General features: G+C 42.1%; 3 protein-coding genes across 4 annotated transcripts in view; 2 read left to right on the top strand and 1 right to left on the bottom strand.

Annotated features, from left to right (window-relative positions):
• Window positions 1–538: 538 nt before the first annotated feature.
• Window positions 539–5,284, bottom strand: LOC126924163 (erythroid differentiation-related factor 1). The gene is made up of 8 exons (XM_050738354.1): window positions 5,115–5,284; window positions 3,424–4,876; window positions 2,543–3,340; window positions 2,291–2,467; window positions 1,839–2,215; window positions 1,459–1,777; window positions 1,091–1,382; window positions 539–1,009 (listed from the first exon to the last, which is right to left on the bottom strand). The coding sequence occupies exons 1-8, from the start codon at window positions 5,145–5,147 to the stop codon at window positions 868–870; spliced, it is 3,591 nt and encodes a 1,196-aa protein (XP_050594311.1). The 5' UTR covers window positions 5,148–5,284; the 3' UTR covers window positions 539–867.
• A 745-nt stretch (window positions 5,285–6,029) lies between these two features.
• On the top strand, window positions 6,030–7,368 carry LOC126924182 (arrestin homolog). The gene has a single exon (XM_050738413.1). The coding sequence runs from the start codon at window positions 6,067–6,069 to the stop codon at window positions 7,201–7,203; it is 1,137 nt and encodes a 378-aa protein (XP_050594370.1). The 5' UTR covers window positions 6,030–6,066; the 3' UTR covers window positions 7,204–7,368.
• A 2,012-nt stretch (window positions 7,369–9,380) lies between these two features.
• The window catches only part of LOC126924161 (uncharacterized), a 74,655-nt gene continuing 70,175 nt past the window's right edge, over window positions 9,381–13,860 (top strand). For both annotated transcript variants that reach the window (XM_050738333.1, XM_050738331.1), the window contains exon 1: window positions 9,381–10,061. The gene's annotated coding sequence lies outside the window, so the exon portion shown is untranslated. The remainder of the gene's footprint in view (window positions 10,062–13,860) is intronic.

Genomic DNA, 13,860 nt, shown 5'->3' with positions numbered 1-13,860 from the left:
ACATCTTCTTACCCCATCTCCTTAAGAGGGTACAAATCCGGTCGAACGTGAGGTGCAAGTGACAGCTGGAATTGTTATACGCCAACAGCTGAACACCGTTCGATTCTCGAAGAAACAACAGGGTCAAATGTTTCTGCGGCTTCCTCAAAATTAATAGACAAGGATGTGATTGTTTGAAACGTCACGTCGTTCGATCTATGGACATGCTAAAACGAAGTTATGCGCCATCTGTGAGCGATTTATTGAACTAGAAGTGTGTCTCAAATTCAAATTGGGAATGGGAATATATTTTATAGTGCCTATAAAAAGTATTAACGCATCATTATAGGTTACGTACTAAATAATTAGGTTCGAGTATATTAAACTTCGTATCATTTAGTAGCATTTTCAGTTCATAAAAATTCATAAAATTGATTCAATCAAATTATAAAAATCAAATGTGCAATCTCACAAAAATACTCTTTATTGAGAAATAAAGGTGCCACTATTGTTTGTAATCATTATAGTGTGTACGGAGGTTCACTGAACAAGTCGAAAATATGATTCGTATAAGCTTTTTATTTCTCGCTTATAAATCATATATAAATAAAAGCTTCCATCTCACTATGTACACACTAGAATAAAAAAAAGTCTCTCTATGTCATACATGAGTTAAAGAACGTTACCCTCATTAAGGCTTTATCTCGCAAATGAAATAACGACCAGCGTCAATTACCAAATTACGAAGGACCTTTTAGAGGGCCAAGAGAATCGATAATTCAATGTCGACCAAATTCCATCGATCTCGGGGAAAGACTCATGTTCGTTGGTTGAAACTTTATAAATTATTTTTAAACTGGCACACAAGCAATATATACAATTAATCATTCAAGTTTCTATAGGTGGTAACATTTTTTCCAACTCTCGTAAAAGTTGTACAATATGCTGTATTAACTTGAAACCAGACATCGTGACCGGCCGTAATGTTTTACTGTAACACTGTTTGTACAAATTGGTAAGTGTTTCTGACCTGAAACGTATAGATAAATAAGGTATATTTTATGTCAATATGAAGAATATATCAAAGCAATATGTATTTAAGCAAACGTACTCTTTTTTGCTACTATTACTATTCTTAGTAACGAATAATTTCGTCAAAGATCGCAAAATAAATTGTAATCGCTGTTCCAACAATACCACCAGACTTTCTTCATCTTCTATCAATTTCTGTTCATCAGTCGGTTTTCCTTCCTCGATACTTTCTTTCCCTATCTTATTGCTAATAGCATTCTGCTTCTGAGAATTGTTTCTATCGCATAATATATCAATAATGGGTCTACATTGTAGAATTAACTGAAGACCATTCTGATATGCTTTTAATTTATTGTTAAAGGTTGTGGCACCTGAAATATTATGTTAATTAATAAGAAGAGAAATTAAAAAACTATCTATTAAATTAAATTGAAGATAAATGCGTACAACGCGCTTGATGTTCAGCTAAAGCAACTCTTTCCATCTGCACCGTCAAAAACTCCGTAGTTTGTTCCAAAGCTAATAAAAGCTTCGCAGCTTTATCGTAATACAGCTTGCAAAGTTGCAAGCTTGTTTTTCTTTTAATATTGTCCACATCCGGTTCATATTCTCTGTACACACGATGATATAATGATGCGAGTCGATGTTGAATTATTGCAGCGCGAAATTGATATACTGGTTGCCTTGGCCCGGCAGTTTCAATATCACAATGCTTCAGAGCTTTCTGTAGGATATCGACGACCTCCCGTTCTAATTCTTCTTCAGTCTAAAATTGCGATCAAATGTATGTAACAAAATGTTTCTATTAATAATATAAATGAACATACTTTGCATCCAGTTGTAGGATAATCCTGTAATAATGTAGCCATAGTGAACAAAGTAGTGGACAGATCCCATGTAATAGTATCCCAAATTACAGGGTTTGACTTCTTCGAACCTAAAACTTGCAAGGCTTTCTGATAACTTGCAAGCGCTTTATTATAAAATTGACGTTCTTGAGTGTTCTGTTTAACGTGCATATGTGCGCAAAGTCGCATAAGTCTTCCGGTATTTGAATGTAAAAGTGCTAAATTTGCTTCATCATGGACAGTTTCGAACGCTTTCACGCCTGCTTCCAAATGAGTTAACGAACGTGTAAGTAGCGTTGTTACCCCTTCCGAAGAGGTTGATGTTTCTTCCGCTAAATTCTCTTGTTGGTACCGCGCTGTAAAGGTGTATCATGCTTTAACATCCAAGCAAGTACCTTCTACAAATACAATAACATGCAAAAAATACTTACTTCCAGCTTGATTCATGTAAAGTACACCTAACTCGTTATGAATGTTTCCTAATCGCCTTAAGAGATTGTTTCTATCCATATCCATCAGTTCTAACGACAATGCTTTCTCGTAGCACTTATAGGATGCTACTAAGGTAGACTCTAAACTTTCTAAACGTTGTGGCAATAATTCAATATCTATAAATCAAAGTATTTTAAATAGAGAACTTATAACAAGATAGTCTTTTGTATATTTTTTAGCTATGAACATACTCATGTCTATATCTTCCATTCTATATATCTCCTCGACAATGCTTTCTTCAATTTCGTTCTTCATCTCGTAATCTCTCCTGTGTTTCTCGACATTACACCAGTCTTGTACAGTCATAAAACAACAGTCTCCAGCACGTCCCAATAAATAGCTTATTGATTTATCATTCCGTATATCACAAAATATTTCCAACATCTTCTGACAACGTAGGACTGCTAACATATATCTTAGCGACGCTCCGTAATTTCTATTCGCATATTCATTTTCAGCGAGCACGGCAAAAATCAACGAAGCTTTTTCGTATAATAATGTCTTTAAATGAACGTTCCAACTTATATTATCACTTTTTTGAGGTGCCTGCCATGTAGGTAAGGTTTCATTTTTAAGCTTACATAACAGTGCTTTTGATCCGTTCTCGTGAGAGTCCATTTTTGAAATAATTTTTTCAAGTTTCTTCACTTTCTTTTGCTTGGATTTCTTTTTATGCATAGGACTATTGTTTACTGAACTCACTTCGACGTCAACTTCTTTCTTATCTTCTTTCAAGGAAATATAAGGCATAGGAATTGCCTGGAAAGGTTTAGCCATATTTAAATGATTCTCTTCGTATACTCTTTTCTTCTTCTCTTCTTCCTCCTCTTTCTTCCGTTCATCTTCAGAATTATCTTCGATCGGAAAATATTGTAGACATTCGATTCCGTGATAAACGTGATCTAGAGCGGCTAAACATCTTTCTTCGATGGTGCCCGAAATTGGTGGTGGTTTATATTTAGGTTCTTCGCATTCTGCGTGCTCTTTAACTAAAAGAATATATATATATTATTTAGTTGACTTATTTATGTATTAAAGATATCGAAGTACTTAAAATATATTCTTGACTTACTATTAGCTAATGTTAAAGACTTAATTGCAGCTTCTTCGATTTCGTCCCTTAAATCCTTCTCATTCTCGTTGTTTATACTGTATTCACTTTGCGTATCCTCTTCGTCACTCTGGTCTGACAACACTGGACTAGCAGGATCGGTATCAGATGGTATATACAAATCAGATAGCATAAAATGTGCAGATGTTACAATCTGTGGGTACTTTTCTTTAGTCAATAGTTGTATGCAATTTCTTAATAGCATTCTAATAGTACCCTGCTGCCTACGATAATCAGAAGAGTATTTCATGTTACGGGCCACTCTATATAGTAACATAGCAACAGGTACAGTAAATGGATTCTGACCCTTTTCATCCGATACATCATTACACAAAGAAGTTAAGTCATATAACTTTACAACATCGTCGTCTTTGCCTTTGAACAACCAGTAAGTATGTCCAGCCTTAGTTGAATTGTTCTTTAAGAAACTTAAAATATTCTGCGCTACATCTCGGATAACTTTGGGACTGAACTTAGAGTGATCTAAATTAGGAAGATCTTCTGTTTTAATTAATTCATACTTTTGTACAATACCATCCAAATGATAACACATTACCACTTCTGGTACATTACACATCAAATTGTCCAGCCAATAATCTATACCAGTTAACACGTTAATAGGTTTAGTCATATCTCTTAATCTGAGGCTTATACATGGGTGAGTTTGCCCTCCAAATATCGGCATATCAGTACCAATTAACATCTGTATGTTCTCAAAGGTCCAGACAATATTTCTTGCAAAATTATGATTATAATTTGGATCTGGGACTTTTTCTTCTTGAGAAGGTTCTGGCAAGCATGGCTTCAATGTTTTCACAGGTAACTGTGGTTTAGTATGTTGCTCTTTGCTGTCTGCTACTACTATCGAGCGATACAAAAATTTGGATACTAGGTTCCTCTGTTGCAAAGTATTTCTACTGTTTGTTTTATGAAACAGACGCTTTTCTTTATCTCCCAGATTCTGGAAAATATGCTCATAAAAAAATTTCTTTAACCATTCCCAATCGTTTTCCGCTTGTCTAAGTAAATACTTGTGAATATCAAAGTCATCTAGCAACAAAGTGTTCTCTATTCTATGTACCACCATTGATATGACTCCGTGGTTGTAAGGCAATTTCAACAGTTTCTTTATATTCTCTGCGTCTGACACAACATCAACTTCCCCTACGCAATCAGGGAACATGTGTGCCATACGAAAACTGGAAAATCCAGAGGTCTGAGACCATACACTCTGCAGGCCGTAACTTTCTGCAGAACTGCTGAGCCAGTTGCTCGGTGGCAAATTTAAATCTGTGTTGCATTGTAATTGAGCATAAGTTGCTGGTGTTTGGACGACCGAGTATTTTACAACGGCGGTTGACTTGACTGGTTTCTTAGATGAATCAGATGGTATAGCCACAGGCATAGGCTTAACCTACAATTAAAAGTTTGACGAATACGTTACATTAAAATTCCAATATCACATTTGTACCTAATGAATTTATCGGCAACTTGATTCTAAGATAGACAACATTGCTAACGTATTCTATGTGTTGTTTGCGAATAGTATCGTTACGAAATCCCTTTAGTATAGGATAAAAGAAAACTCGTAATTAAATAACTATGCCAAAATAAAGTAGTTAACGTTACTGATGGAACGAGATATCACTTACCGTATCAAGCTTGATATTCGTACTTTCTGACATTTTTAATTTCGAATAGCGTCACTCGCGTCTCTCAAAACTTGTCGCCCTGTTCTAAAATTTCTAGAAGGAACCAGAGTGTATCAGATCGAAACCTCGATCACTCGCCTAACGTACAACCACTGAGTATGCGGTATATGCAGTGGCGTCACGACGATTTAAAAACAGCTTTCTACCTTATCAATTTTGTTCTGCATTATCAGCTAAAAGAAGGTGGATCAAGAAATGATTAATATTTTCCGTGCTCCGATGGTAACGTATTAGCATTAAAAATGAAAATTATGTATTGATAAATAGTAAATCAACTGATATAATTATACAACTACAATTATTAGATTTTTCCGCACGATAAAAGCATAGAATAGGATATTCAAATCATGAAATAAATTCTTCCATTTCTTTTGCGAAAATAAAGAAGGATCTGAAAGTTAAAAGCAAGAAAAAGTGAGTAGCACAAATACAAGAAATATGAAGCGATAAAAGAATCTAATAATTCGCAAAACATGTTCATCCATCCACCGTCTTTTCTCATAAGTGGTTTATACCACAACATTTATTTCTGCTCCTCGTACGCAAAGAAGGGTTTAAAACAGCAAGACACAATAGGCAGATTATACGTAACGACAAAACGAAGCCCGCGAAAACCAGCGTGTCAGAAACATAGCGTGTTCCTACGTCGAAGAAACAACGCACCCCTGTCCCCTCTGACATATAACTGGGAAAAAATATCGCGAAACGGTTAGGATCGACGCGTGCAGAAAGGCACGATTTATCCGCGACGCTGAGCGGATTCGGAAGCCCTGAAAAATCTTGACGTCACTGGTACCCCGTTCCTATATAAGACCGGCGATCACTACCCTCTCAAATCAGTCGACAACGGTGGTGATAAGATCGGAGGATACTTCGTTGCGCTCACGCAAACATGGTGGTGAACTTCAAGGTGTTCAAGAAATGCTCGCCAAACGGCAAAATTTCGTTGTACCTGGGCAAACGAGACTACATCGACTATCTATCCGGAATCGAGCCGGTAGATGGCGTAATTCTTCTGGACCAAAACTACGTGGACACCGGTAGGAAAATATGGGGACAGCTGGTGTGCAGCTTTCGCTACGGTCGGGAAGAGGACGAGGTGATGGGCTTGAACTTTCAAAAGGATTTGTATCTGGTCTCGGAACAAGTGTTCCCAACGATCAAGAAAACGGAGAATAGCCTGACCAGGCTACAGGAACGACTGCTCCGAAAACTAGGACCAAACGCAATTCCGTTTACCTTCAAATTCCCCCAGACGGCTCCGTCTAGCGTAATTCTACAATCAGGAGAAGATGAAACAGGTGAACCTTGTGGAGTGACATACTATGTCAAGATCTACTCTGGGGACACGGAGACCGATATTACCCATAAGAGAAGCACGATAACTATGGGCATCAGGAAGATTCAGTACGCGCCGACGAAACAAGGTCGCCAGCCTTGTACCGTGGTACGAAAAGATTTCTTACTCAGCCCTGGCGATCTAGAACTCGAGGTGACCCTGGACAAACAGCTGTACCATCACGGAGAGAGAATAGCCGTGAACGTATGTGTGAGGAACAACAGCAACAAGGTGGTGAAGAAGATCAAAGCACTGGTACAGCAGGGTATCGACGTGGTGATTTTCCAAAATGGCCAGTTCAGAACAGTGATTGACGCGATAGAGACGCAGGACGGCTGTCCCATTAGCCCTGGCTCCAATTTAACCAAAGTTCTATATCTGAAACCAGAATTGGAGAACAACAAGCATCGTAGAGGCATTGCTTTGGATGGAGGGTTGAAGAAGGAAGGAAGCGAACTCGCATCAAGCACTTTGCTCGTTTCACCCGATGTCCGTGATTCCTTTGGCATTGTAGTTTCTTACGCTGTCAAGGTGAAGCTGTATTTAGGTGCACTGAGCGGAGAGCTCTCCGCGGAGCTGCCGTTCATTCTGATGCGACCGAAGCCCGTGGACCGGATCAAGGTGGTAAATGCGGACAACTTGGAGGTGGAGGACACTACGGAGGAGAAGGTGAAGCCGATCAGCAGCTAGAAAAACGATACACGTGACCGAGGAGCAGTGGGTGCATCAGACACTCGCTGGCTAACGTTCAACCAGAGAATCTCAACTTGCACGGTGGAACCACTTAATCCTGAGATACTAACATGTTCTGTTCTTTGTATTGTTTTATCAAATATCAGAATTCAATTGTTTCTATAGTCCGATGTCGTATTTAGATGCTCGAGAGGTTTCCAGAGGGTACTAATTACCGCCATTGGAAGCAATAAGTTATCATATATAATTGAAATAGAGATCAGGGACGGAGTATATTCGAAGCACGACGAGGCTTTCTTCTTTTTTTTTTTTTTTTTTTTTGAGAGTGAAAGAACGATCGGAGGATGATAGTCTGATTAACGATGATATCTTGGCAAGTGTTAAAACGAACGGTCCGACATACTTGAAGTAGGTTAATGATTCTAGGAATCCGATGCTATCGATCACCACTGCAAGCTAAACGAAAGCGAATCGTCCGACGAGAAACTCGTTTCTAGCAAAATTGCATGCAGATCTCACCCGTAGCCATCGTTTGTACAATAGCGTCCTATAATTATCCAATTCTATGAAATAAAGAATATATGCGACAAAACCAGCGTTTCGTCTCTTTCCCAATTTCCTTCGACGCTACATTTTATGCTTTTAATGTCATTCGATAGCTGTAGAAAAGGGAATAACAAGCCGAGTTCATAAAAGTAAAAGCCAACATATAGGAAGGTATAGCAGCTGGAGCAAAATGAATCAGTAATTAGTCGTATAAGTAGCAAACTCGCAGATTTAACTTACGATCTTCGGCAAATAAAATACACGCAGTTAAATACCGCCTTGCAAGAAATAACTAGCAACGGCGTTACCGTAATGCTGTCAAGTATCATCATAGCGGAGTAACAGAGATAAAATAGAGAAAGCCTGGTAAATTTCAAAGTTTATCCTGGTCAGTCAGCTTTTTACGAGAGTAATAAAGATTCACGTCGCGAGACGTAGACAGTTTTTCGCGCCTGCTTTTCCGCGTTTCCTTTCTCCGCCAAGAGGATCGGTGCCGAATCGCGATATCAGGCAACAATACGTCGTATCCTTATCATTATCGAATAGCCTCTCGTTAATATCTCGCAGCCACGATCAATCAGCCACTTTAACGATAGATAACGCTATTCGTTGTTATTCGTAGCAACCACTGACGTACAGAGTCTTGGGAAATAATTTAATCGCTCGTCGTAGAAAATTTTTACTTTTAGACGCGTCTCGTAACAACGATAACGAAACTTTTCGCTGTGTTTCGTATAACGCGCGTAACATATTCGTAAAAGACGCGTACGAGCAGCTTTCACGAGCCTATGTATTCGTTGAAGCCTATGACTTCATCGGCGTAAAAACGCGTATTCCATTCAACAAGTACTTCGTTGTTTCTTCTGCGATCGTTTCGAAAAATTGACGTCGCGTCGGTAGACTGGATGCAGAGAGAATAACGCGAAGGGAATACGAATCGATAGAATCGGTATGTCGTTATGCAATCGTTGGTTATCGCGAAAATATAGCGGAAGACAAGGTCGAGTATGTTAGATGACGCAACGAAGAAGAAGGTTTGGCCTGGAAAAATAATATGGTTGGCGTGTTCTGCGTCTGGAAACGCGACCACGATCGATCGGCACACCCGAAGAATTATCCGCAATTTCGGTCGCGTCGAGATGGTTATATAGAGAAAGACAGAGCGTACTACGGAGAACAAAGGTGAGGAAGAAAAAAGTTGGAAGGAGGACGAAGGGAGCGCATTTTGGGTGGAAGGTTGCAGGTATAGCTGGCCGCGACAAATCGAAAGGCACGACTCTCGCGATCCTACGATTCTCGCTGTGGAAGGTCCTGGCGAAGGGCAGAGCGCCGTCTCGGCGATGCCACCCTGTGTATAGGTGCGTGGTGGGCGTTGGAGGAGCAGAGAGCCAGCTATCGACTGAGAAACACGAACCTAACCCGAACCTTTCGCATAAAAGAGATAAAGCTACTCGAGACGGAGGTTACACGGAGAGGGAGGACATCGACGACCGAGAGAGACGGCGAGCAGATAAAATTAGAAAGAGAGGCTAGAAAAATGGAGAGACGGCGAAAAGGGGAGAGAGTGAAAATCGAAGAAGAACGAAAACGAACAGCAGAGTGTCGCGCAGCGAGAACAGAGAAGACGAAGGCAGGCAAGAAGGAGAAACGTGGAAACGGAGCAAAGAAAGAGAAGAGAGGGAGATATAGAGAGGCTAGGCAACGCGACGAGAAGCACCGAGTGATCGAAGGAGGAACGAAGCGAGGCTTTGGTGGGACGTTGCGAGAAACGAGGAGTAAAGAGAGCGATAAAGAAAGAAGGGACGAGTGGTGGTGTATCGAGAAAGAGAAGGAGGGAATAGTAGGGGATTCGGTCGGTCGGCAGGCTTGGCTGGTGCGTCAGTCAGGCTCGAGACACCCGCGAGAACGGAGCGGTGGTTGCCTCCCTTATTCGGTACGTACATTCAATGTGTCCCCTCCATCACCCCCTGCCTACCTAACAGGAGTCTCGTCTATCGAGGCAGTGTCGCGCAGAGTGTCGTACGAGGAGTATATTGGTCCGCCTGTTCGCTTCCCTTCTTCGCAGACCGGTGTTTCGTATTTTCTATTCGCAACCCCCCACCCCCACCGTGTTTCGATTTGTGCCGCGTACGAACCAAATTCATCGGTGGAGCTACGTACGAGAGAGACCGGCCAACGATCGAAGCAGCGTGAAAGGGAAGCAGGAGTTGCCGCAGGAAGGAATCGAAGGAGTTTCTGCCGATAAGACCGGGCAAGAATACCCTAGAAAGAACCGAAGACAGTGGCGGATACGCTACGCTAGCGGTCGAGTGAGTATTACAGCTCGCGGAGTCTTCACTCTGCCCTCTTCTCTTTGCCCCTGTCCTCTCATTCCGGTTCGATCAGCTTTTCTTTATCGGTTCTCTTGCGCGCGTCTATAATCTCTGTCGTACGATCGACCATACAAGTAAAACGCGTATCGCGTGTATCTTTCTGCTTGACCTGTGTCTTGTGTCACGCGCAACAGACACCGGCGAAAATTCACCGATACGCGACGAGTTTCTCTTCTCCCGCGGCAGACGGTGGCATTGATTTCCTCCTCCCGTTCTCTCGCGCCGGCCGCTCGCCCTTCCCTTCCCAACGTGTACGCACGATCGCAATTTCTCAGCCCTTAAAATCGAACGAAATTCAAGCGAATGCGTACTCGCAGATTCTCGTAAATCGACCGATGCGTATGTGATATGTCGTGGCTGCCGAAGGTCCAAACCAAAAATCGAGGAAAGAAAAAAAGAGCATCGTGTACGTAGAAGGATGGGTGGGCGGGGAGGCTCTCGTTATTCTCTGAACCCCGAACATTTGACTCGAAAAGGAACGCAGGGTGCGCGTTTTGGTGCACGAAACGTTGCCGGGGGTCGAAGAACGTTTGTTTGCACAGTTTAAGAAGGATTCGTCGATTCTTTGCGTTTGTGGCGTGGCCGGGACGAAAAGCGCGCAAGCGGAGGAACGAGTTTCTCCGGCACGCTGCAGTGTAATTTCACGCGAAACTCTGGCAACCTTGAACGCTGCTGGAACTGTCGGTTCGAGGCTGGTCCCGACAGTGTTCAGGGGCGTCGAAACGCGGCCAGAGGTTTTAAGAGTACGATCACGAATCGCGGTGTACTTCGAAACGTCGAATTCCGGTATCGAGCGACCAAAAAACCACCATGTTCCTTGTACGCGTCGCAGTTCCATTGTCGACTCGTTTGTAATATCGTAGCTTCCGTACGAGAATCGACGTGATTAAGATATCTCTATTTATAAACAGACCACCGTTTATTTACACAGTTAGAAACCATGGTTGTTCCGTCTTCTCGCACGCGTCTCTGTTTACCAGTGCTGTAAAAGCAAAAGTGTTTGCTTTGAACGAGCGTTTAAATAGAAAGAGAAGACACGGTGGATCCGAAGGGAGCAAAAGTGTCGGATAAAATTTCGGATTTCGCAGAAAATCGTGCCTTTTGGGAAAATTTTCTCCTAACAGATAGACGTTCTCCGTACTTGTGGGTCGTAAAGATAAAATTTTGTTCGATTGTTCGGAAAGTTGATAGCGTTTTTGCTGTGAAATCCTACCGAATAATATAAATGCTGCTTCTAGTCCAGATGCGTTTCTTCGGCGCAGGGAATTAAGTTACAATTGACGTTTTCGAGACGTTCAGTCTGCTGCAGAAGTAAATATCTAATCCCATAGTTGAATAGAAGGTTTTCATCGTCCTGATTCAGTGATCAACGAGTGTAGCTGTTACTGTACCTAACAACTGCAATTTTTTCTCCCATACGTAAACGTTGAAGCGATACTTTGCTACTCCAAAACTGGTGCTCGACCACGAAACTCGAAATTTCCTTCGCACTTTCCGATATTTTCGTGGGAAGACCCATTCGATCACGTACTCGAAGGCTTGTTTGTTCACGTACAGCGATAACAAATATCGCTCGGATGCATTTGCTCGATCCGATACGTTTCGTTTAACTCGACCACTCGTTCAGGTATAATACGTGTCCGCGCTTATCGTTTGGCTCGAACGCGAGCCTGGAAATCGAGAAGCACGAATCGTCGACCTCGAACGGCCATGCTTTCATACGGTATTAGTCACACGTAGCCGGCCGATGAATATTTCAACGTTACAGCCTGCAAACACCGTTTGCCCATGCAAACACGCATTCCGTGTGTCGCTTTTTCGTTGCGAAACGCCGCCTCTAATCTCGCGATATCCTCTCGGTAGGCAGAATAACGCGACACGGTGATCCATGGCGGTTCTAGCGACTGCACCCGCATCGATTTCACTCGAGTCGGACACTTTTCCTGCTTCGAAGCCGGGAGTCACCTCGAACTATTGTCCCAGTTGCTGTCAAATGGCTTCTGTTACATCTTAACGAGCCAGTCGTCGGAGAAAGCAACGTGTCGTGTAAAAGCATCGCGAAAAAATTCGATTTCCGCCTGGCTCATTGGCTTTCTTTCATCTTCACGAACCCATTAGCGAAGAGATTAACCATCAACGTGTTTCTTCCTATTCTTGCTATTTTATTTTATCGAGAACCCTATTAAGGATTGGCGGTGACGAATTTTCACCAACTGCGTTCATTGTTCTTACCGAGTGACGATTACCACGCGTTAGCATTGCAAATGTGTTTCGCGAACGATTGAATATCGTATCGCTATCTAGAGTTACTGTATGCTAAACCAGAAGTAGAAATACTTTGTTGAAAGACACCGATCAAATTCTTTGCTTTGACAAAGTCTCTACCGATCGAATAATTTTCCGTATCGATATCAGGGAAAAATTGAATAAGGGAATATTTTATCCTTCCACTACGATGTATCAAAGTAAATTATTTTACGATATTTCTACTTTAATAGGTATTGTAAATTTTAACAGTTGACCAACTTTGTTCCTCGAAGAACCGAACGGAAGATGCAACCTGTCAAATTTAGAACCATCGGCTCTCTTCGACGCTTCTTGATCGAGTTTCCTTGCATTCCTATGCTAATTTTTCCTGCGCTAGCTCGTCGAAGAGATGCAACTTTTCCAAGGTAACGGAATTTTTCCAAGCTAACGTTTTTCTTCAAACTCCGTAAAGTTGGTAAAACACGTACCAATTTCAAAATTTTGATCGATAGCGTAGCCGCGTGCTCGTGAAATATTTTCGTACACGTCCGAAACAGGATCGTTGAATTCATGGCTCCTATTGGATACTGCGCGTGCTGAAAACGTAGCTCCTCGGCTGGTAGGTGGCAGACAAGGGTGTAGCTGGTCGAGTCCTGGCCCGATGCATTCGCGATCCTTCCGTTTCTCTTGCTCTCTCCGTGTCCTTCGCCACGTTATAACGTGCTCGTGACTCGTCCAAGACCCAAGACCCGAACGACGATCGTCCTCTCTCTCTCCTTCCCTTCCTTTTCTCTGGCTGGTTTGGTCGCAAATTTTCCGTAGGATGCTCGCGACAGATGAAAGTACACCAGGGACTAGATAGAGGCTGAATTATCGGATTCACCGCGGGGGCAGCTGCTATCGATAGATTGAATATGAATTATTGAACGCTCGCGGCTGGAACGCCGAGTTCTCCAAAGCGATCGAGGGAACCCGTCGAGAGAACGTCCCCGGCCGATCTAGCCACTTTCGCGTCGCGGACGATCACCTGGAGCGCACTCGAACCTATCGAACACGGTCGAGGCCCTCTCGGTCGAGTCAGCTATTGCAGCAGGCAACTGATTTTTCTTGTCGATATCGGATGGGTTCGAACGTGCTTTAAGAGGCTGTGTGGCTGTTTTAGGGCTACTGGTGTATTCTTTCGTCGTTGAATTAAGTTTGCTTAGGTTTGGACAGGTGCGGTTAGATACGATCGAAAGTTGCAAGTATAAAATGACGAGGTTCTGCGATTAAGATAAGGCAAAAATTTCGATCGATGCGGATCGATTTCTCCATAGTCGAAAACTGATTTTTCTTCTGGCACTTTTCAACCTAAAAGCATATTCTTAAAATTGGTGCAGTGTCTGTTAGCGGTTGATGTTAGGACACGCTGTCCTAGTCGATAACTTTATCGAAATACGAAATAATAAGGTTCTGCAATTAAAAGAGCAAGAATTTGAACGCCTGCTCT

The sequence above is a fragment of the Bombus affinis genome, chromosome 14, assembly GCF_024516045.1.
Source record: "Bombus affinis isolate iyBomAffi1 chromosome 14, iyBomAffi1.2, whole genome shotgun sequence".
Taxonomy (NCBI): Eukaryota; Metazoa; Arthropoda; class Insecta; order Hymenoptera; family Apidae; genus Bombus; species Bombus affinis.
This window is presented reverse-complemented; position numbering and strand designations above follow the sequence as displayed.

Bases quoted from the DNA above. Each gene is read 5' to 3' on its own strand.
- LOC126924163 (XM_050738354.1), bottom strand. From the start codon at position 5,147: ATGTCAGAAAGTACGAATATCAAGCTTGATACG. The intron at 3,341-3,423 runs GTAAGTCAAGAA...ATATTCTTTTAG, and splicing joins GTCTTTAACATTAGCTAATA to TTAAAGAGCACGCAGAATGC. The intron at 1,778-1,838 runs GTATGTTCATTT...TCGCAATTTTAG, and splicing joins ATCCTACAACTGGATGCAAA to ACTGAAGAAGAATTAGAACG.
- LOC126924182 (XM_050738413.1), top strand. From the start codon at position 6,067: ATGGTGGTGAACTTCAAGGTGTTCAAGAAATGCTCGCCAAACGGCAAA.